Raw genomic sequence first — 22,573 nt, 5'->3', positions numbered from 1 at the left:
GATGATTTTAAGCAGATGTTTAATGACTTGGAGGCAGGTGAATGGTAAATGGACTTGAGCTTGTATATTCTAGTCTTCTGACTCCTCAAAGCTCTTTCACACCGCAGGTCACACCTACACATTCACACCCTGATGGTAGAGGCTGCCAAGTAAAGAGTCCATCAGTATTAACTCATCCATTCATACACATTCACACCCTGATGGTAGAGGCTGCCAAGTAAAGAGTCCATCAGTATTAACTCATCCATTCATACACATTCACACCCTGATGGTAGAGGCTACTGTGTAAAGAGTCCATCAGTATAAACTCATCCATTCATACACATTCACACCCTGATGGTAGAGGCTGCTGAATAAAGAGTCCATCAGTATTAACTCATCCATTCACATACTCATGCGCTGCCCACTGAGCCACTTGTGGTTGAGTGTTTTGCCCATGCGACATGTGGCTAAACTCATTAAAATCTCAGACATGCAGAGGGGGATCTGAACAGGATCAGGGTTTGTTTGCACTCACCCGGATGAAGAAAGTCCTCCTCAGCAGAAACATGTTGATCGTTCACAAACCAGCCCTCTACAAACCAGTCCAGTCCAGTTTGAGGGTCATCAGGTAAGCATCAAACTCTACCGACATGCTCACCTGTGCGTCACATGACTTTTGGGGTACATTGGATTCGGTTCACTTCTTACACACGTTAAGTTTGATGTGACAGAGAGCTTTACCTTTTTTATCTAATGGAAGACGGGGTCAGGCCTCTACACCTGTCCGTGCTCTATGGTGCATTCATGTGGTGTCGGGCGAATCGGAAAAACAAGCGTCGAGTTATAAAATGCATATGAACACCTGCCCAAGTCAGAACAACTCAGAAACTCTGGAAAGAAAGAGGCGCCCGACTTGCCGACTTGACGTCAGAATCGTCATCATATGTTTGATTAATGTTAACAAACCTTTTAGTAATACCTATAGTCAAATATTCTCTCTCTCTCTCCTCTATTTAGCTGGAGCCGTTTTATCTTGGAACAAAAACCAGCTGACATAAATATAAACTAATAACTGAGGACTGAGAGCATGAGAGCATGAGAGCGAGCAGCTTTTATTTCATGGGGAGTTGATTCACAGACAGGAAACGTTCAACGACGATGCATGCAGGCGGATATCCAGTCATCATGCTCTCACTGTTATAAAAGAAAAACAATTATTTTAAAGACCGATCCGTTCAAAAAGTCCAGAATGTAAGGAGACACGTTCACAAAAACCTAAAACACATTAATCAGTTCAAGCTTTAAGTACAAGAGTTAAACTACAAGAATCACAGCGTTCGATAACGGTACAAGTACATTTCCTTTAAGTCAAACATCATCCATCACAGACATGGCGTTTCAAACTGACCATCAAATGCAGAACATCATGCAGAAAGGCGTTGTTCCTCGTGGCAGTACACGGCCGTCACAGTCTTTTGGCATACGAAAAAAAGGACAGGAAATGTGCGCTGAAAATCAAATGAACACGTTTAAGCGAGCACACACACACACACACACACACACACACACACACACACACACACACACACACACACACACACACACACACACACACACACACACACACACACACACACACACACACACACACACACACACACACACACACACACCTGTCCATCCCTCCATTTTCTTCCTCTGATTTGAGGTCGGGTCGCGGTGGCAGAGAACGCAGTAAATCAATCCAGACTTCCCTCTCCCCAGCAACGTTTTCCAGCTCCTCTTGGGGAATTCCGAGGCGTTCCCAGGCTAGACGGGATATATAATCCCTCCAGCGAGCTCTGGGTCTAACCAGGTTCTCCTCCCAGTTGGGCGTGCCCGGAAAACCTCCAAAGGGAGGCGTCCAGGAGGATCCTGATCAGACGCCCAAACCACTTCAACTGGCTCATTTGGATGTGATGCACCTGTCGTCCATCTTTAAGTTGACTCGGGTGAGACGTCCTCATGAAGCTGCAGGATGTTCTCACTGATGATGAACGCTGCTGCGCAAAGCTTAAAGAGCGAGGTGGTTGTTTTTTTTTGTTAAAATGCACAGCAGGTTAGAGAGATGTTCTTCACAAGGCCGGAGTGATTTTTATGATCAGGAATAAAAACTCCAAATATCACAATGAAGAACACAAATGCATTTCAAAACGTAACCTCACACCCTGAAATGTTGTTTTTTATGACGTGCAGTGATTTCACCTTAGCTGCAGCGATGCTCAGGTGTACCTTAAGACACTAGTAGGGCGTTCACACCTGCAGAAAACTCCTGAAAAACCTCCTGATATTTCCAGGAGGAGCTGCTTGTGTGACAGAAAAACAGACACATTTTTCACCTGGAGTTTCTCCTCCAGCAGCCTCCTCGTATTTATTCTGCAGGAAGTCAGTGTGAGCTGATGTGAGAACGCCCCCCTTTCTTTACCACCGTTTTTTGTTTTTTTTGGACATTTCGATATATCTTTTGCTAAAATAAATACGTTACTATAATAACCTAATTCAATAAAATCCATTAAAGCGTTTCAGACACAATGTTCCACTCATCCACACTCTTTTCATTCACACTGTAAACATGTCAAATCAGCGTTACCCTCGTCATCTCGTTAAAGCAGGAATGGTGCATTCAAGGCCACATGAAAGTCACGAGTTTTCAAACGGTCACAGCATTACGTCACGTCACGGTAAGTACGCAGCAGTGAGGGTTCACTGATGGAAGCTGATGATGTGTCAGTTTTAGTGTCTGGCCTCTCGGGGGTAGAACTCGGCCAGGGTGCTCTGAGGGATCCGCTTCAGCATCTCTTTGGGGAAAATCCTCATCAGCTGCCATCCGACGTCCAGAGTCTCAAACACGCTCCGGTTCTCGTAGGCACCTGCACGCACCAGACACACGAAAAAAACATCAGTATAACGCAAACTCATGCTGATGCCATGACGGACACCACGTATTAACTGTTGCCATGGAAACATAGGTTCACAGGTCAAAGGCCCCTGCACAAGAAAGCGTGAACTGCAACTGTTGCTGTATTATACTCAAATACATCAGCTCGTCGGTAAACATATTCTCTTCCTCAGGTCGGTTTCACCTGGTCGTCATGACTACAGTCAACTCGGAGGTCGTTTCTATTGGGGGGGCGAGGGGGTGGAGTAGAAGAGAATCACTCCCATGATTCCCCGCCAGCCTCGACTTCATCTTTTCTTTTTGTTTTGATTTGATTGAGAGCCCCCTGGTGGTGGAATCTACATACTGCGTGTAACCGGATTAATTTGTGGAAAATGTCTTATATCTTATACCTAAGATAATATCTTATACCTAAGATAATATCTTATATCTAATACCACTAACGCTTCGTTTGTTTTCCAAAATATCCTGTCCTTCATTCCTCTTTTAATTGTCATATCTGTTGTAAATGTTGCATACTTGATTTTATGTCTGTATAATTTAAAATGTTCTACTTTTAATGACCTCATGTCCTCACAAATTTGATCCAAGTATTCAAAGACGAAGAGGAAAATCCAAAACATTCGAGCCTTGGTTTAATTTCAACTGACATAAGTCCAAAAGTATGATGTGATAAATTGTGCCCCAATGCACCTTGGGAGATGAAGTTTTTCTCAAACTTGGTGAGGAACTCCAGATAGAGCAGGTCATCAGCTGTCAGAGCCTCCTCCCCCACCACCGCCTTCATCGCCTGCACGTCCTTCCCTATGGCATAACACGCATACTACACACACACACACACACACACACACACACACACACACACACACACACACACACACACACACACACACACACACACACACACACACACACACACACACGTTTTCACAGAGGTGAAGGTGAAGGTGAGCATGTGCAGTAAGAAGCAGGAAGTGTGTGTGAGCTCACCAGCTGGTTGGAGACGTCAGAGTGGTCTCTGCGGGTCATTCCCTCCCCGATGGCGGACTTCATCAGACGAGAGAGAGACGGCAGCACGTTGATGGGCGGATAGATCTACACCACAGAAGAAGAAAAGGTACAAACTTTGTTAGACGTCACCTTTAAAAAAACATTCACCACCTGACACGACTCGTTTACAGGAAGCTCAAAGTGGACCTGCTGAACCACAGATGAACCACCAGAGGGCGCACAGCAACGAAAATACTTCTGAAAGGAGTTAAAAACTCAAAATCAAAGTTTCCAACTCAGAATAAATAAGTCCTTAGTCAAGATCAACAAGTCCTTAGTCAACATCAACAAGTCCCAAGTCAAGATCAACAAGTCCTTAGTCAACATCAACAAGTCCCAAGGCAAGGTCAACACGTCCTAAGTTAAGATCTACAAGTCCTTAGGCAAGAACAACAAGTCCTTGGAAAAGATCTACAAGTCCTGAATCCAGAGCAATAAGTCCTTAGTCGAGATAAACAAGTCCTGAGTCCAGATTAACAAGTCCTAATTCAAGATCATCAAGTCCAAGGCAAGATCAACAAGTCCTTATTCAAGATCAACGAGGTCTTAGTCAAGATCAACAAGTCCTAAATCCAGATGAACAAGTCCTAATTCAAGATCATCAAGTCCCAAGTCAAGATCAACAAGTCCTAATTCAAGATCAACAAGTCCCAAGTCAAGATCAACAAGTCCTTATTCAAGATCAACAAGTCCTTAGTCAAGATCAGCAAGTCCTAAGTTAAGATCTACAAGTCCTTAGGCAAGAACAACAAGCCCTTGGAAAAGATCTACAAGTCCTGAGTCAACATCAATAAGTCCTGAGTCCAGATCAAAAAGGCCTTAGTCAAGATCAACAAGTCCTGAGTCCAGATCAACAAGTCCCAAGTCAAGATCAACAAATCCTGAATCCAGATCAACAAGTCTTTAGTCAAGATCAACAAATCCTGAGTCCAGATCAACAAGTCCTTAGTCAAGATCATCAAGTCCAAGGCAAGATCAACAAGTCCTTATTCAAGATCAACAAGTCCTTAGTCAAGATCAACAAGTCCTGAGTCCAGATCAACAAGTCCTAATTCAAGATCAACAAGTCCCAAGTCAAGATCAACAAGTCCTAATTCAAGATCAACAAGTCCCAAGGCAAGATCAACAAGTCCTTATTCAAGATCAACAAGTCCTGAGTCCAGATCAATAAGTCCTTAGTCAAGATCAACAAGTCCTTAGTCAAGATCAACAAGTCCCAAGTCAAGATCAACAAATCCTGAGTCCAGGTCAACAAGTTCTTAGACTAGAAAAGTCCTGAGTCAAGATCAACAAGTCCTGAGTCCAGATCAATAAGTCCTACGTCAAGATCAACAAGTCCTTAGGCAAGAACAGCAAGTCCTTGGAGACTATCTACAAGTCCTAAGTCAAGATCAACAAGTCCTTAAACTAGAGAAGTCCCAAGTCGAGATCAACAAGTCCTGAGTCCAGATCAATAAGTCCCAAGTCGAGATCAACAAGTCCTGAGTCAAGATCAACAAGTCCTTAGTCAAGATCAACAAGTCCCAAGTCAAGATCAACAAATCCTGAGTCTAGGTCAACAAGTTCTTAGACTAGAAAAGTCCTGAGTCAAGATCAACAAGTCCTGAGTCCAGATCAATAAGTCCTAAGTCAAGCTCAACAACTCCTTAGACTAGAGAAGTCCGAAGTCGAGATCAACAAGTCCTGAGTCAAGATCAACAAATCCTGAGTCCAGATCAATAAGTCCCAAGTTGAGATCAACAAGTCCTGAGTCCAGATCAATAAGTCCTAAGTCAAGATCAACAAGTCCTTAGGCAAGAACAGCAAGTCCTTGGACAATATCTACAAGTCATAAGTCAAGATCAAAAGGTCCCAAGTCAAGAACAAAAATCCTAGGACAAGTTCTACAATTGTTAAGTCCAGACCAACAGGTCTTCAGTCTTCAGTACCTGTCTGTTGTGAAGTTGTCGGTCCACGTAGATCTGTCCCTCAGTGATGTAACCCGTCAGGTCGGGAATGGGATGAGTGATATCTGAGACACCAGAACACTCATTAGCAATGTGTTAGCATTAGCATTAGCTCTTTTATGTTTGTATTTACCGTCATTGGGCATGGTGAGGATGGGGATCTGAGTGATGGAGCCGTTCCGTCCCTCCACTCTGCCCGCTCTCTCGTAGATGGTCGCCAGGTCGGTGTACATGTAACCAGGGAAACCACGCCGGCCCGGCACTTCCTCTCTGGCTGCAGACACCTGAGAGAAGAAGAGTTATTCACAGGTGAGTACGTTTATTCCCATCATCGTGTAGTCATTTCAGAAAAGGATCACAGAAACGTTGGCTGACCTCTCGCAGAGCCTCGGCGTAAGAGCTCATATCGGTGAGGATGACAAGGACGTGTTTCTCGCACTGATAGGCCAGATACTCTGCTGATGTCAGAGCTAAACGAGGCGTGATGATTCGCTCGATGCTGCAATGAAGAAGTCAGTTAAAGTCTTTTAGAAAAGACATTCTGCATATTGGTAACAACTGACTTGGCTGGGTACACACTAGACCTCAATGATCGGTGGGCGTGGCCTGTTAAAGGTCGTCTTAACCGACTATCTGTCCAAAGGATCCTCGTGTGTGGTGTCACTACGATTATTTTCCTGCTCCAGATCGAGTTGCCTCCGACAGAATATCTGCAACAGCCAATGAGAGCGAGCAGACCGGGCGCCATCACCAACCGGATGTTGCGTCACTTTTAACAGCTCACAAACATGGCGCCGAAAACATAAACACAACTGAACCCCGTCTCATGAAGACGAACCACGAAGCCAGCTGACCATGTCCATCGTCCTCCATGTTTTTTTTTTCACGTTTGATCATGTGAGTTTCTGTGAGATTTCACGGCCTCGCTGAATCGTCTCGTGTGTGCATTAAGAGGGTTATAAAGTTTAAAAGACTGTCCTCGTGTCTGTGGTCTATATGTTTTAAAAATCGGTTAAAGGCTTTATATGTGATTTTTTGATCCAGCAGATGTCGCCCTTGCGCACCAGCATGAAATCAAAACAACTTGCGCTGCATTGTTGTGTTAGCATGCTAATGCTAGCGATCTTTATTATGCTCGTATCTTCACACTGCATGTAAATTTACCTGAAATGAGCATGATCTAAAAACGCAGTTAAGCAGTGAGTACAGTATGTTATTCTACTTTTCTCTCGTCCCTCAATTAAACAACTTTTATACGCAAGGGGATAAGTCGGCAGTCCGAGCGATGTAAACAAATTGAAGATAGGACTCGGAAAACTCGGAAAGCATCACAGACAGTGGGACTCGGGTGTTGCACCCATTGTAGACTCACAGTTATTTTCAGAGGATAGACTTGATTTCTATTACATTTAAGTGTGAAAAATCGCATATTAAGCCTTTAAGATCGTCTAGTGCGTAGCCGGCCTCATAAAACGTAGCCACCTACAGCAGCTTTATTTTCTCTCTCTCTTCCCTTTTGTCAACAAGTGTGCAAAACCCAAAGCTGATTTTTTTAAAGTACAGAGACTTTACAGGGTTTTTCCTGAGACGTGTATTTTATGCCAAATCTATCTGATTCATCTCCAAACCGCATGAAATGTGCTTTTCAATCTTCGAGGAAACAATTGACGGGGAAATCTCTTGGAATGAAAGATAATCCTCTAAACCACAACAGAATGAGGATATGTTCACAGGGAGTAAAAATGGAGACACTCGATGTACAAATATGTATTTCAGCTGGTCGCTCTTTTGTTTTTTTTATTAGGTAGAAACAGGGGAGGTAATTAGAGAAAAGGTTCCTACGTGGGGTCGTTGGCCAGGTTGAGGAACAGACAGACGTTGTCCATGGAACCGTTCTCCTCAAAGTCGGACTTAAAGAAGCGAGCGGTCTCCATGTTCACCTGGAGGCAAAGAAGAGAAACTTCACTTTAGTAAGTGTTCATCTGAAATAGAAAGTTTGATTCTGTTCTGTAAACGTGTCATCGTGAGGCTGCAGACTGACACCATCGAGGAGCATGTCATAGAAGACCTCCTGTCAAACATTAGATGGATCATGTGACATGAGATCTTAATGTGTGCTTAATGGCTCCAGATACCATATGTTTTGCCTTCCAGGCTATTTCTATGTTTAATAAATATTCTGTTTTTCTGTAAATTAGCTCTCCCTACTGTATAGTGGTCGTTTTGCATAGCTTCCTTTAGGAAAAGGAAGTAGGAAGTTTTAGTGTGCACATGGTCTAGTAGAGGGCTATTTGTGGCAGGAGCTCAAGAGTAAATCCGGTGCCATCCAGTTGTTTCTCCAGCAGAGGCATTGCTTGTAAGTTGTTCAGATGTTTATTTAGGTTTTCACCTTAAGATATTGGAAAGTATCTTTGTTATATTATTAAATTTGCATAAATTAATGCATGCCATTTAAACAATTAAGACACATCTACAAGCATAAAAGTAGTTAGCTTGTTTATTATTTTGATGATTACAAATTATCTTTGTATAAAGGACATCTTGTTAATTGTGTTGTACCAATCTATATTTTCAGTTTCACTCCTGATTCTTAACCTCATGCACATTGAGTCTGGAACAAATTAAGGGGCTAGAACGCTACATCCTGACTCCTGTGTCGTTTTATGTGGAGTTTGGCTGGCAGCTGTCTAGTTGAAGTTATGACACCTCAGCGGGGACAGTACACCTTAAGAGGAGCATGTCATAAAGATACCTTAAGAGATATCTGTAGCCTTCAGCCAGGAGCAAACGTCATCAGCTGGTACCCACCCATCACCGAGTGTTTCTACCCTTACCCCCCCCCCCCCCACACACACACACACACACTCTCTCACACACAAAATATGTTAAAAAAAGATGGAAGTTTGATGTTTCTGTTCAACTTTGGCTCGTTGTCTTTACAGCAACACAATCCTGTTTCCCCTCCACAGAGTGTCAAAACGTTCTTGAAATATAAAAAAAATTCTAACGAGACAATAAAGAATAGAAGACTGCTTTTATCTGATGAGGACTGAATGTCACTTCAGTGCACACATGACACTAAACGCAGAGAATACACCTCACAAAGACGCCTTCAGGTGTTTGAGACGAGGAGTTAGAGATCACCAGAGAGTGAATTTTTATTATTTAAAAAGAGTATATCTAGTCCTCACCCCCATGGCAGCAAAAACGATGGCGAAGTTGTCCTCGCTGTAGTCCATCACGTCCTTGGACTTCTTCACCAAACCGGCCTGACGACAGATCTGAGCGGCGATCTGGAAACACACGAGGAGAGAAAGAGAGACGGATGTTAAAGACTCTGCTGGAGTAAAGGAGGAAATAATCAGTATAGAGATTCAGAGAGGAAAATTAACATTAGCTACTTTAGCTCCAACATTACAATCCTGTTTTTTGCATTCATACAACATGATTATTACTTGAACTACATTTTTCTGGATTATACTCAGACTTTTACTGAAGGAACAATGTCAGTGACTGTAGATTGTTTCTTGGACTCTGAGGTGAGGTCATGGTTCTCTGCCTGAAAACAGCTGATTGCTCTCTCCAGGTGCTGAGTTCATCTTTAACCCGAGTGGAGGAGTTTGAGTATCTCAGGTCTTGTTCACAGTGAGGGTAAGATGGACAGTGATTGACGGGCGGGTTGGAGCAGCGTCAGCAGTGATGCGAGCGTTTTTGCAAACCGTCGTGGTTAAGAGGGAGCTGAACCTGAAGGCAAATCAGCTCGATCTTCATTCCGACCCTCGACTGTGGTCAATAGCTTTGGGTAGTGACCGAACGAATGAGATCGCGGGTACAAGCGTCTGAAATGAGTTTCCTCTGGAGGGAGTCTGGACTCAGCATCAGAGAGAGTGGGAGGAGCTTAGACATTCAGGGGGGAGCTCGGAGTAGAGCCGCTGCTCCTTCACATCGAGAGCATCCAGTTGTGGTTCAGGCATCTGATCAGAATCCACCTGGATGCCCCCCATTGGAGGTATTCCGGGCACGCCCAACAGGGAGGAGAGCCCTGTTAGACCCAGAGGGATTATACATCCCGTCTGGACTGGCAATGCCGCAGAATCCCTCAGAAGGATGAGTTAGTTGCCATGGCGACCCAACCTCAGATAAGCGGAAGATAATGATTGGATGGCTGGTTATCACTGTACTGTGGTATTTGAACTTTAATGGTAGTAAAGGGTCTGAACAGGTCGCCCATCACTGAAAAGTCATCCAGAGAAATGTTATTATTTTCATCCTAACTTAATTTTTGTAACATCTATCAAATTACAGGGAAGAGACAAAAGTTATTCATTGATATTAAACTGGGAGGATTTGTCGGTTCAACTTGATCTGCTTCTGTGTCTGTGCGATGCACCTCGTTGTGCGGCAGCCCTGCAGCAGAGAAGATGGGTATTTTCTGTCCTCTGGCGATGCTGTTCATGCCGTCGATGGCAGATATTCCCGTCTGGATCATCTCCTCGGGGTAAATACGACACTGAGGGTTTATGGGCTGACCTGAAACATGGAAACAGGCATTATAAACATCAGAACAGAGGAAATATTCATGCGAACACAAAGAGAGAGAGAGGAAGGGGTTGTTCCACTCCCAACCTCCAGAGCAGAACATTTTTCATTAATCACAACATGTTGGCTCTTTTCAGTGTGTGCAGGTTAAAGCCCTGTGTCCTTGTCGATACTTTGAGCCTCGGAGCAGAGGGTCAGCGTACCCATGATGTCCAGGAAGTCTTCAGCCAGGACGGCAGGTCCTTTGTCGATGGGTTTACCTGATCCATTAAACACACGACCTGAACACACAAACACAGACGCGTTCAGAACATGTAGAGTTTTCACAGACGTGTTCCTGCAGAGCTTCAGGTCTTCATGTGGTTTCTCAGAACCAGATAGCGACAGGGACTGTAACGCAGAGTTTAATTGCAGTCCAGGTCGGTACACAGAAAGGCAAATCTTCGAAGCAAACAAATCCAAAGGGAGCAGGCAAAAGGCAAAACGGTAAGGCAGGCACGGTCAAAAATCACTTTAAGTCTACTAGGAAAAAAAGGCTGGAACAAGGTGACACACAGGAACACACTAAAGACTTAACTATGAAACATTAAGACAAAAACACACAAGGGAAACAAGAAACACTAGTATGAATAACCACAAGGAAAACTAGACTTTGAAATGGACAAAATACAAACTAAAGACCGAATCTTGAGAGTAGAATGTAACAACACCAGGATACAAAATAACACAGGAAACACTAAAGACTAATCTAGGAAACACACAAGGGAAACAAACACCAGGGAACATTAATACAAAAACACACTATAGGGAAACAAGCAACACTAGGGTGGACAGGAGAAATTAAAACATGGAAACCTAAACGCTGAAATATAAAACTAAATAAAACCAAATCATGACATGGTTAAAATGTGAGTTTTAGATAAACGGTGTGACGCACCCAACATGTCCTCAGAGACCGGCGTCCGTAAGATGTCTCCTGTGAACTCGCAGCTCGTCTTCTTGGCGTCGATACCTGAAGTCCCCTCAAACACCTGCAGGGGGCAGAGCGGATAGAACGATGAATCTAAACCTGTGAGTTTATCACTGCAGCAGAAGCTTTAAATTACTCTGAAGGATTTTTCACACGCGCACAAAACTCCTGAGGTTTGAGTTGAATGTGTGCACCAACAGGGTGCTCATTTTTTTAAGATCTCATTTTCTATGCACCTCACAGAGTCACCTCAGGAGCATCTCTACGCCTCTGCTGTTGGTTTAAAACGTCAAAATCTGACATTTTTACATGTACAAGATGAGAGTACCTGCACCACAGCTTTGGAGCCGGAGACCTCCAACACCTGACCGCTCCTCCTCGTTCCGTCGGGCAGCGTGAGATGGACGATCTCTGCGTACCGCGGAAACTGTGATAGAAACACAGAAGCGCGTGTGTCAGATACAGGAAGAGGCTTTGAATTCTGAACTTTAACAAACATGTCAGTGTCTTTTGAAATAATGAGTCGAAGACACTCTGACACTTTAAAAACACGTCCATAATGGAGCAACTAGTTTCTTTATGAGCGTTATTCATTCGCTCCAGTTCTGCTTGTTAACGACAGTAGACTCATTTAAAAGGGGTTTAACGACCAACAAGGAACCCGTTTGCAGCCAACGTGTCCTCTGGTGCCGGTCGGTTGCAGGAACATCAATAAACTGCAGCACACTGAAAATGACTTTACTGTCACTTTATTATGAGCAAATAACACGTTTCATCTGCAGCTTCCTTCAGGTCTGCCCAGCAGTTAGAGGGTTAATCTGCTAGATTTACAGGTGGGCCATATTTTAGAGTCATCTAAGACGACTAGGGACTGTTGTGGTTAATTTGTTGTTCATGCAGCAGGTAAACAGTGTGCTCCCTTTCTGCAGGAATCAAAGAGTTCTGAGTCCTCTGAGGCCTTCGGTCGTCCCCCTTACCTTCACCTGATCCAGGATCACCAGCGGACCATTGACTCCAGACACAGTTTTGTAGGCTGAGGAGGCAGAAAACAAGGAGTCAGAGTTCTGAGACGGTGAATACAAACAGAATGAGAGCAGAGAGCAGACCTGCAGCTTCTCCGATGTGAGGATTTATTTCTTTAATATCACAGTGAACTCATTACCTTCAGCTTTTTTCAACATCTTCACTCTGGGCCTGGATATATCTGGTGGACAATTCCCAATATTTCATGAAGGTATAAATGAATTAAACAAACCTCTGCTCCCAGGTCTGTCTCAGTTTAATGGATGTAAGGTAAAACTTTAATGCATCTGATCACATTATTAGTGGTGGAGTGTCTGGAGGAGGAGCAGGGAGCTGCAGAGTGGATTTATTTTTGTTCTTCTGAGGCCCACACACATTCACGAGCCTGGGCTTCAAATATGGATCATTTTCAAACATCATCTGGACAAGAAAAATGTCATAATCATGCAAAAAAAAACAAAAAAAAACTGGAGTTTGAATCTTTAAATGTCTTATTCATTGTCCAAACTACAACGATGATCAGTTAAATATCACTGCAGATCAAGGAAGCTGCAAACGTTCACACATACAGGCTTATCAAAAAACAATTTATTTATGATTCTTGCAGATCATTGCACTGTTCACTACCCAACATTCAACAAATAGTTTCCGCTCTCTTAAACATATTCATCCCCTGAGTATCTGTCTGTCACTTGTGATTCTAAAACAGTTTAAAGTCTTTAAAATGACGCACTGATCTTTTACTAAAGTCTTCACACATCAAACATTCCGCAGAGTGCAAACATCCAGATACTCAGGCTTCAGTTGGACTCACTGAGGCGGGGCTGGGAGATGTAATCCCGGCGCACGGCCATCACCTGCTCCCGGGTGGCGGCGCTGGGAGCCGGAGCGGCGGCCGGAGGTCTGCTCCCGCTGACGGCGGAGGAGAGCTCGCTCATGGCCCCGTTCACCATCCCTCGGAGCGCCTTCATCGCCATGTTTGCACCTGCAGCAGCAGCAGCAGCGTACACAGTCGTGACAGACTCCGCGCATGCGCAGCGAAGCCCAGCAGCTGCATCGTGCTTGATACTGATACTGCAGAAATGTTTAATCAGTAACTTAAAGCGACCAGGAGAGATGTAATGCCTGCTCACAGCTGTATTATTACCCGCAGAGTTAAAACTATAGACTCATTTAGAACAACTACAGAAGCCTTTGAGGGACATTTTTAAATAGTAAAGTGAGCAACAGGTGGTTGAGTTCATGTTATTTAATATGTGCATGTTCTCTAAATGTTTGAGTAAATATCTGATTGTCCTGTCTGTCTGTGGAGGGTTTCATAAAAGTATCAAAGAGTTTATTGATTCAAATCTTTAACGATTAAGATTAGTCTAAATATCTTTAAATATATTGTGACACTGTACACAAGGACATTGTGTTGATGTTGGACAATTGTCTAAAACTGTAACAGAGGTCATTTTAGTAATAGATAAATAAACACAGGTGCATCTTAAGTCAAATACTGAAACTGCTGAGGTCTCACTAACTTTTTATATTTGAGCTTTCACAAATGTAAAAAAAAACCCAGAGTCGAGACATTGAAGATGATTTCATTTCATTAAGTATGTTCGACACTTTTCAAAATGTTTTCTGGTTACTGAATCCTTGGGCAAACATTCAGATTATTATTAAGTTGATCTATTAAGGGTCACATATTCTGCTAAACACATTTCACCATGTTCCTCTAACTCTAATATGTGTCCCTAGTCTGTCTACAAACCCCCCAATGATGAGAAAAGTCCATCCTCTCTCGTTTGGAGATTTTCCCTTCATGACATCACAAAGGGCAGTAGCCCCTCCCCCAGGTGGGTGACACTCCCACAGCTAGGTGTTTGTTCTGCCTTCTCACGGTAAACAATAGGACATGGAGGGAGGAAGCCCGAGACACCTGAGTCCTTCCAGAGAGGGGGCGTGGTCAGACACAGCTCATTTACATATTTAAAGGTACAGACACAGAAACAGCCTGTTCTGAGCAGGGCTGAAATAGAGGGGTTTATAGACATGATCAAATACAGGATCAGAGTGGATTTAGAACAAGAAACTTCACACGCATGTTTTGAGGAGCTCTGAGACTTATTTACACTGGTTGAAAATTAAAATGTGTTGTTTCACAGCTTCTGGTTCAAAATGTGACATCTTGTTCTTGTTTTGACTCTTTAATGACGGGATATTGAATTTCATGTACAAACACTAGAAATTATCAGAGCAGGCGTGCTCTGTAAAAACATTAAATGGAGAAAACAATCAACAGGTTCCTGGATAATGACAACACCCACAAGCTAAAGCTCTGATCGTCCACCACCTGATGTGAAACAGTAAACATGTGCAGTGAGAAAAAAAAAGAAAATATAAAACGCGCTGATTAATCTAAAACTCTGAAGGTTAGCATGTCAGCAGCTCTCCTCGTGTGAGGGATCAACGTTTGGCTGACTTGAGGTCAGAGTGAAAAAAGGCACGCCAGCTGAAACACTCCTGACTCATCTTCTCCCTGAGACCCTTTTTATCCAAATTTTGTCTTTAAATTACTAAAAGGTACAAAAAGTTTCTCTGAATGTCTCCAGTTGACGAGTTCATCCTGCAGCAGGTAATCAAGCTGTAACATCTGAAACATAATCCTTAATGGATCAATAGTCTGGATTTGTTTGTACCAGAGAAGGTAGGCGGTTTTAAGGCACCCCTACACAGCCGTTTTGGAAGCCCCTCAGTTTGCCAGATATGAGAGCAGTTATCAGGTCAACAGGTGTTGCAGCGATGGAAGCGGGCAAGAGAAGTGGTTCAGATAGAAGTGATTGTACCCGACCTAAAAAGCCTCTGCATGTTTCTAATAAGCTCCACGAGCAGAAACGTGCTCAAACTAGGATCAATATTGGAGATGATTTTGAAAAATGGAGAGAGGTTAGAACACAGAAAGGTTTACAGACCGATGCAGAGCTGGATAAACACTGAAGCTTCAGTGTCCACCACATGGTGACCTGCGTGAGCATCAACTCTAGAGAGGAGGGGGCGTGGGGAGACAGCTCTCTACAATGTTTAGGATTTAGACTGCAGTACCCATTTTAAACACTAGGGGTCAGAGTTACATACTGCTCCTTTGAGTTCAGATAGTCTCCAGAGAGAAAACAAGTGTTGGACAATAAACTCCTGAGTCCTGTGAGGTACAATGTATGTTTTTATGAATGTAGTGTGGTGTGTTTGTAGAGAGAGCGTGATGTAACAGCTGTTCACCTGCTGCGGGCTGAAGAGATCTTTTTGTACCTTAAACTGATTAAGACCCTAAAAGTAAGACAGCTTGGTTGACCCCTGGTTCAGGTCCCTTAAATAAAGAGCGTCATCAGTGTCCTGTCTCCTCTCTCACTTCACTAATGCTCAGATGAGCGGACTCGGTCTCTGTGTGGTGGTCTGTCGTGGTGTCTGCTTCTGGGAGCGACCCCCTCCTCCTCACGTCTGCCGTGGCCGTTGGACTCGTCGCTCCAGCGTGGGGTGTAGCGGGGGAGGAAAGGAGGAGGAGGAGCTCTCCATCTGTCCTCCTCCTGCCGGCGGGACGATGACCTCCAATCGCGATCATCTGGAGGGTACCTGGACCTGCTCTCCTCTGGGCAGGGGGGTCTCCTCCACTGACTGTCAGGTTGATGAGGGGTCCGTCGATACGAGTAGAGATTGGCTCCCATAGGTGGATAGAAAGGAGGGGGAAGGAGCGGAGGAGGATTAGGAAAGTGGCCATCGTGTGGATGGCGTTGATGTGGGCGGTGGTTTCTTTCTCTGGGAGGGAAGTTTCTGCAGAAGACGTGAGAGAAGAGAGGTCACTTATGTCACTTTTTAAAATCAAATGTAAGACTTTTAAAGACCTCTTAAAGACTCAGACTTAGATGAATAATAAGCTACCAACACGCCTTGCTCTCACATGATCAGGTCATAATAAATGGGAGACATGATGTAGAAAAGAAAAAATAAAGTCTCAGCTTTCTGTTGCAAAAAGAATTCATGTTTTATCCATTTTAGTTTTTAATTTCAGATCAAACAAAGATGACAGAGTGCTGGATAGCCTAGCGGTTATGTTGAGTGCCCTATGCACAGAGGCCATGGTCCTTGCCGCAGTGGCCGTGGGCGCAAATCCGATCTTGTCCCTTTGCCGCACGTCATCCCCCGCTCTCTCTCCTCCCAACACTTCCTGTCTCTCATCAGCTGTCCAATCCAATAACTGAGGTCTGTTTCAGAAGGTTTAATGAAGTCTGCCGCCGCTCGTCTCTTACCTGTGGTGTCGAGAGTCGTCGTGGTGAGGTCGCCTCTCGTCTCTGATGTCTGAGTCCGACGGTCGATGAGAAGCGAGACCTCTCATTGGCTCCTGCTCGGACTCTTCCATCCCGTCGTTGCTGTTTACAAAGGATCACAGGAGACACACTGATTAATATCCAGGACAGGATCAAGGTAACGCAACATAAAGAACCAATGTTATCCCAGGATGAGTCTGCAGAGGGCGCTAAACGGCTTAATAATAATTCCCCGATATGGAGCCAAGAATTTCAGCAGACGACTCCAGGATCAGAGAAATGGAGATGGAGCTTTAAGATCAAATCAAACATAACAAGAAGTAAGACGCAGAAACGTCCCAGTATCACCTTCTCTTCGGTCCATGCTGAAGGTCGTCCAGGTAGTTTTGTCGTTCTATATTGTGTCCCCGTGAAGAGTTAAACACTGACAACAAAAGAAGTTAAAGTTAGATTCAGTTCATTAGAATATTATTACTTGACACACATTAAAACATTCAGAACACTCACACTGAACGGCCTCCTGAGGATCCATCCCGTCCACATCGATCAGATACCTGCAGGTCACACAACAGACGTTACACACACACAAACACACACACACAACAGATGTTACACACAGACGTTACACATACACAAACACAGCTGTTACACACACACACACACAGATCTTACACAAACAAGCACACACACAGCTGTTACACAGATGTTACACACAGCGGTTACATACACACAAACACACACACACACACACTGTCACACAGTTAATCATCTAGCGCTGACGCCACGCTGTTTTTCGGCGCTCTCACCTGCAGATCAGGTATCCTGTGCGGTTCAGACCGTGCGTGCAGTGGACTCCGACCAGCTTGTCTGCAATAAAGTAAAGTTAAGTTGTGCATGTAGCGGTTGAGTGCAAGGTCAAATGTTGTCTCATTACTTTATTTCTTATTTATTTTATGTCTAAAGTGAGACGGCTGGATTCAGGAAACTATGGAACTATTATTGTGGCAAAACTATTTGAATACAATATGCGTACACAGATCCACAAATGCGTACAAATATCAAAGATCTGCAAACACATTAGTGGGGTTTGTTGCCCTGAACTCAGGCTCACAGGCTAGGCTGCCAGTCCCCGGTAGCACCCAGTGAGTTCAGGACGGACATTACTGAGCTGGATAGCTGTCGTGGGTATAGTTTTACTGAGGAGGCTACGATGGAGGGTCCATTATAGTTTGTGTTTTTTAAATTTGTTTCCTGTACAGTGCAAGCAAAAGCGATACGCAGCCTGGCAGCCAACTAATGTGTTTGCAGATCGTCAGACACACATTTGAAATGTACGCATTTGTGGATCTTGCACGGCAAGAGTGTTGCAAAAGTCACGTGTAAAATGATAGCCAATGGAGAGGCCCGCCTCAGTTGTAAGCGATCATTTGTGTGTATTTTCAGGATTTACAGCTGAAAAGTTCACTACCATTAATAAATAAGTAAATATTTTGAAATTGGTCTACATATGCCATATGTAGACTAGTAATGTAAACTAGATTAGTTTATGCATTTGTGGATCTTGTTACACATTTGTGAATCTGTGTGTGCATATTAAAATAGTTTTGCCACAATAATAGCTCCATAGGAAAAAGTCCCGCTCAGGGATCCACCAGGTAGGATGTCAGGATGAAACAAAGTGTGACCCAGGGTATAAAAACTGAAAAGACTTAGCACTGCTTACTAGACAAGCCTTTTCCAATCGTGTGTATTTCTCACCATTATCTGCGTTGTCTCTCAGAAACTTTCGTACGGCTCGTTTGAAGCTCAGGATTGTTTCATCGCTCGGAATCTGGTGACCGGCCGTGAAGATCTTCACAAACAGCAAAGACTCAGGTAAATCCTGCAAACAAACAAAGAGCAGATCTGAGCAACTCCTGAATCACACTCTCTCTCACACACACACACACACACACGCACACACGCACACACACACACACACGCACACACGCACACACACACACACGCACGCACAGCTAACCTGTGTGAGTGTGTGTTGGCGTTCACCTGCAGGTTGTAGTAGCGTTTGGTGAAGGTGAGGTCTACGATCAAACCCAGATCTTGTTTTTCTTTCTTCAAAGAGTCGAGCAGCTCCCAGGGTCCGAACACGTCCCGATTTGACAGCTGACAGTTCAAAGACTAAAAGAAGAACACACACCGATTATATCATTATATACAACTGCAGTGCTGCTCTGTGACCTCCTGTGTTCTTACAGTCTGTGTTCCTGACCTGTTTCAGAGGCACTTTGAAGGCGATGAAACGTGAACCGTGAAGTCTTTTCCCCACAGCTTTGTAATTGAGCCATCTGTCAGGAAAAAACACGATGTAAACGAGACAACATTTACCAACTATTCAAAACATATTTTGAAGAAATAAATGAAAGAAAATGGATGAAAACAGATGGAAAATAATAAGTTTCCTCAGGCCGGCTCAGATGCTTCCTTGTAAATAACTAAGAAGAAAAAGAAGAAGAAGAAGAATAAGGAGGAGAAGGAGAAGAAAAGAAGAAGCTGTGTTTCAGTCTGAAGATAATCACATCAGTGCTGATATCAGGAACAACATCTCCTCCTCCTGTGATATCACTTTTATAACAAGAAGTTATACAAACAGGAAATAAAAAGATAAAATATCAAATCAACTACAGATTCTTTTTAACTCCACCAATTCAACTAGTTCCACAGTTGAAGTGAAACTAGGCTGTTGCTAAGCAACCCGGACATTCTATTCTCCTGTTGGTGTCCATGGTTACCACAGAGCAGCTCCTCTGTAGTATGAACTTGAATGTGATCATGAAACCAGTGACGTCAGAGTCTGTCTGAGGTTTCAGATGATGAATACAGAAAAACTCTGTCCGCTGGAAATGTTCTTTAACACTAGAACTACCGGCATTCCATCACTACTACAAAGACCATAGCGGTCATTTTGACTGTTTACACATTTTTTGCATATCATTTCAATAATCAATATCAAATATAAGAATAAATGGATCTGTAATGTTGTGAAAGGTATAATAAACTTCAGGACACAAACATTAAATTCTAATGAATTTGAAATTTGAATAGTTTATCGACAACTAGGAAACAGCAGCCGGCGTTTTTTGTGAATGGGAATGATCTCTGTATCATTCTCAGGTTCAATCTCAGAGCCAGTATCAGATGAAGAGAGACCAGGAGACATCACCTTCCATATCCGAACCTGCGCCTCCATCAGACTGTGCCTCATCAAGGCTCTGGAGCCTCTGTGGCAGCAATCCTCCTCCTTCCTGACATTTCTATTCTGTTCTAAATCAGATCCTAATTTACTTTATTCTGCCTTTTCAATGTTGATTAATTCAAATGTATGTCTCCTATTCTTTCTATATGGCTCGAGCGTTATAAACAATAGTTGCTAGGCAACAGCGATGCGCACCTTCAAGTAGGGGTGGGCGATATAACGATCTTAGATCGTGAAGGATTTTAACTTGCTGACGATCTGCCAAAGCAGAGAGATCGTAGAACCGGGCTAATGTGTTTATTTTACCATTCTGCAGTTTATGCTCTGACACAGACTCGTCTCCTCCCCTTCTGCTCCGCCGCGGTGAAAACGAAACTTCAAAGTAAAGTTCGCAAAAACAACTCCATCTCGGTTATATGCAACTGTTCTGATATTTGTCCAAACCAACACGCTGTGAGCAACAGTTAACTTATCTGCATAGTGTGCACAGTTAAGATTAGTCTACATCTCGGATAGCGACACGGAGAGACGTTAACAGTCAGAGACAGACAGAGCGGAGCTCAGACAGTCAGTGGAGATAAAACCCCGGTGTTTAAAATGTTGCTGTCAGTGTTTTCTGCTCTCTCTCAGTTTTTAAAAGTTACTTATCAAGCCTCTCCACCTGAAACTCACCTGTTGTGATAACTGAACCTACAGGGATTACACTAAACGATGTTACAAAGCAGCAGGCAGGTGAGAGTGAGTAACCATGGTGACAGTCTGTCTGTCAATCAACAATGTCCCGCCCCCTCTATGAATTAAACTCTTCTGTCAGTAAAACTTACTTTGATCATGTGTCACAGAATGAACACATCCTGTATTATGTTTGATTTTATACAAACTAAACTAAAGTTAGTCCAGTGATGTCATAAAAAAAGGCTGCAGAGCCTGTATGAAGCTACAGCTGGAGGAGCTCTGCAGGGCTAAAATAGAACAGAAACACAAGAACTTGAAGTCTACACGTTTTTAAATGAATGCATCACTGCGTGAAAATGTTCCTGATGAACATAAAAAGAGGACACATAACTAAATCATCATTTCAAAGTGGTGAGGAAAACCTTCAAATTGTGCATAAATATTGATCAAATTGAGGGAAATACATTTCTGTTGCTAAAGATGTTCTGGGTGAGAGACCTCCAGACCTCCTACAAAGATGTTTTTCAAATAGATTAAACTTGTCAGCGCAGTTTTTGTGCATTTAAAAACATTATACAGGGAAATAAGTTTGGTTGAACAGGTCAGCAACTTACAAATTTGTCTAAAGAACAGTATGAAAAAAATCGTGATAAAATCGTGATCGTGATTTTGCCAAAAAAAAAATCGTGATATGATATTTTCCCCATATCGCCCACCTCTACCTTCAAGAGTGGGAAAAAGTAGGGAATACCGAAATGATACACTGGCTATAATGCATGCAGTCAATATGACCGCTATGGACTTTCAAGGTAGAAATACTCAAAACTCTTTTGTGTTTTTGATAAAATAACGATGCTAGAATAAAATATAGACACATTTAGGAAAAGGCATGGTCCTGTAGTTACATAGGTTTTATTTTAAGTAAGTTATTACATTGCAAAATTAAAAAAACAGTCAAAATGACTGCCTTGGTCTTTCTAGTGTTAAAAGTGTTCAGAGCTCCTGTATGCTGAGGAGGGATACGTCATCATGTTGTTTTCCTGCATCGACACTCTGAGAATACCTCCTGTCCAATCAGATTGGTCTGAACTGTTGTTTAATGATATTTATCTCCATTGTTGACATGTTCACGTGTCTGTTTTCTGTCACTCACCTGTCAGGTATGCCGTTTTTCTTACTGTGCCGGGACATTTCCAAAGTCTTCCTCTAACGTTTCTATTCAATCTCCTCCAAAATAAAACGATCTTTACACCTGTGATGTTGCCACGTGTGGTTACCACAGTTACCTCTTTATATCTGTGTGTTACGTTAATAAGTTAATTTACCGTAACTGAAAACTTGAACACAATCACTAAAGACGAGATCACATCGTTTAAAACACTGCTAATCATCGTCTTTCTAACTGCAGTCAAACAAAAACAAATCGGTGTTTGTGTCAAACCTGCTCACACACTCAGGGCAGCCTGCTGTCTGACGCCGGCTGCCGTCGCATGTGTATGACGTCATGACACGTCATGTAAAGAAAACAGCCAACAGCGGAGTTTTTTAAAATGTATTTATTTAACAATGCAATGTACAAAACAAGAAAGGGAAAACAGTACAGATATTTATGGTGAAATAAAAAAATATATATATAAAGACGGGACAAATTTGATCGACTGAATGTTTACCGGAATGTTTTTTAATAAATTACATTGAACAAATAGTAAAACAAATAAAAACTGGTGAACAGACAAAAGAGCACAAAAGAGCAAAGACACATTGAGAGAGTGAGGATTTGAATTTATCAGTATAAGGTTTTTGATGGATTGATGTGTTTCCATATAGCTACATGTATGTTTATGATATAATAATAATAATAATAATAATAATAATGGTTAACAATATGTG

The 22,573-nt window shown here is 43.0% G+C and overlaps 2 protein-coding genes across 7 annotated transcripts; both read right to left on the bottom strand.

The window, feature by feature from the left end:
• Nucleotides 1-1,074: 1,074 nt before the first annotated feature.
• On the bottom strand, nt 1,075-13,496 carry atp6v1b2 (ATPase H+ transporting V1 subunit B2). 6 transcript variants are annotated; one of them, XR_010668997.1, is made up of 16 exons: nt 13,263-13,495; nt 12,403-12,458; nt 11,754-11,852; nt 11,393-11,486; nt 10,659-10,736; nt 10,307-10,446; nt 9,108-9,209; nt 7,759-7,856; nt 6,292-6,415; nt 6,050-6,200; nt 5,899-5,981; nt 3,911-4,015; nt 3,614-3,743; nt 1,656-2,891; nt 1,391-1,490; nt 1,075-1,176 (listed from the first exon to the last, which is right to left on the bottom strand). XR_010668997.1 is itself a non-coding variant. In XM_065965405.1 (14 exons), the coding sequence occupies exons 1-14, from the start codon at nt 13,423-13,425 to the stop codon at nt 2,755-2,757; spliced, it is 1,560 nt and encodes a 519-aa protein (XP_065821477.1). In that variant the 5' UTR covers nt 13,426-13,495; the 3' UTR covers nt 1,075-2,754. The 6 variants fall into 6 exon arrangements, 3 of the variants coding, with proteins under 3 accessions (XP_065821477.1, XP_065821479.1, XP_065821480.1); XR_010668996.1 differs by having other exon boundaries at nt 1,391-2,891; XR_010668995.1 differs by having other exon boundaries at nt 1,075-1,490.
• Nucleotides 13,497-14,025: 529 nt separating this feature from the next.
• Nucleotides 14,026-22,161, bottom strand: dusp11 (dual specificity phosphatase 11 (RNA/RNP complex 1-interacting)). Its single transcript, XM_020656038.3, has 9 exons — nt 21,837-22,161; nt 19,025-19,100; nt 18,802-18,933; nt 18,514-18,637; nt 17,562-17,622; nt 17,263-17,309; nt 17,104-17,179; nt 16,738-16,857; nt 14,026-16,261 (listed from the first exon to the last, which is right to left on the bottom strand). The coding sequence occupies exons 1-9, from the start codon at nt 21,872-21,874 to the stop codon at nt 15,847-15,849; spliced, it is 1,089 nt and encodes a 362-aa protein (XP_020511694.2). The 5' UTR covers nt 21,875-22,161; the 3' UTR covers nt 14,026-15,846.
• Nucleotides 22,162-22,573: the final 412 nt, after the last annotated feature.

The sequence above is a fragment of the Labrus bergylta genome, chromosome 17 (assembly GCF_963930695.1).
Source record: "Labrus bergylta chromosome 17, fLabBer1.1, whole genome shotgun sequence".
Classification (NCBI taxonomy): Eukaryota; Metazoa; Chordata; class Actinopteri; order Labriformes; family Labridae; genus Labrus; species Labrus bergylta.
The sequence above is the reverse complement of the archived record's forward strand: the minus strand, read 5'-3'. Positions and strand labels throughout refer to the sequence as shown.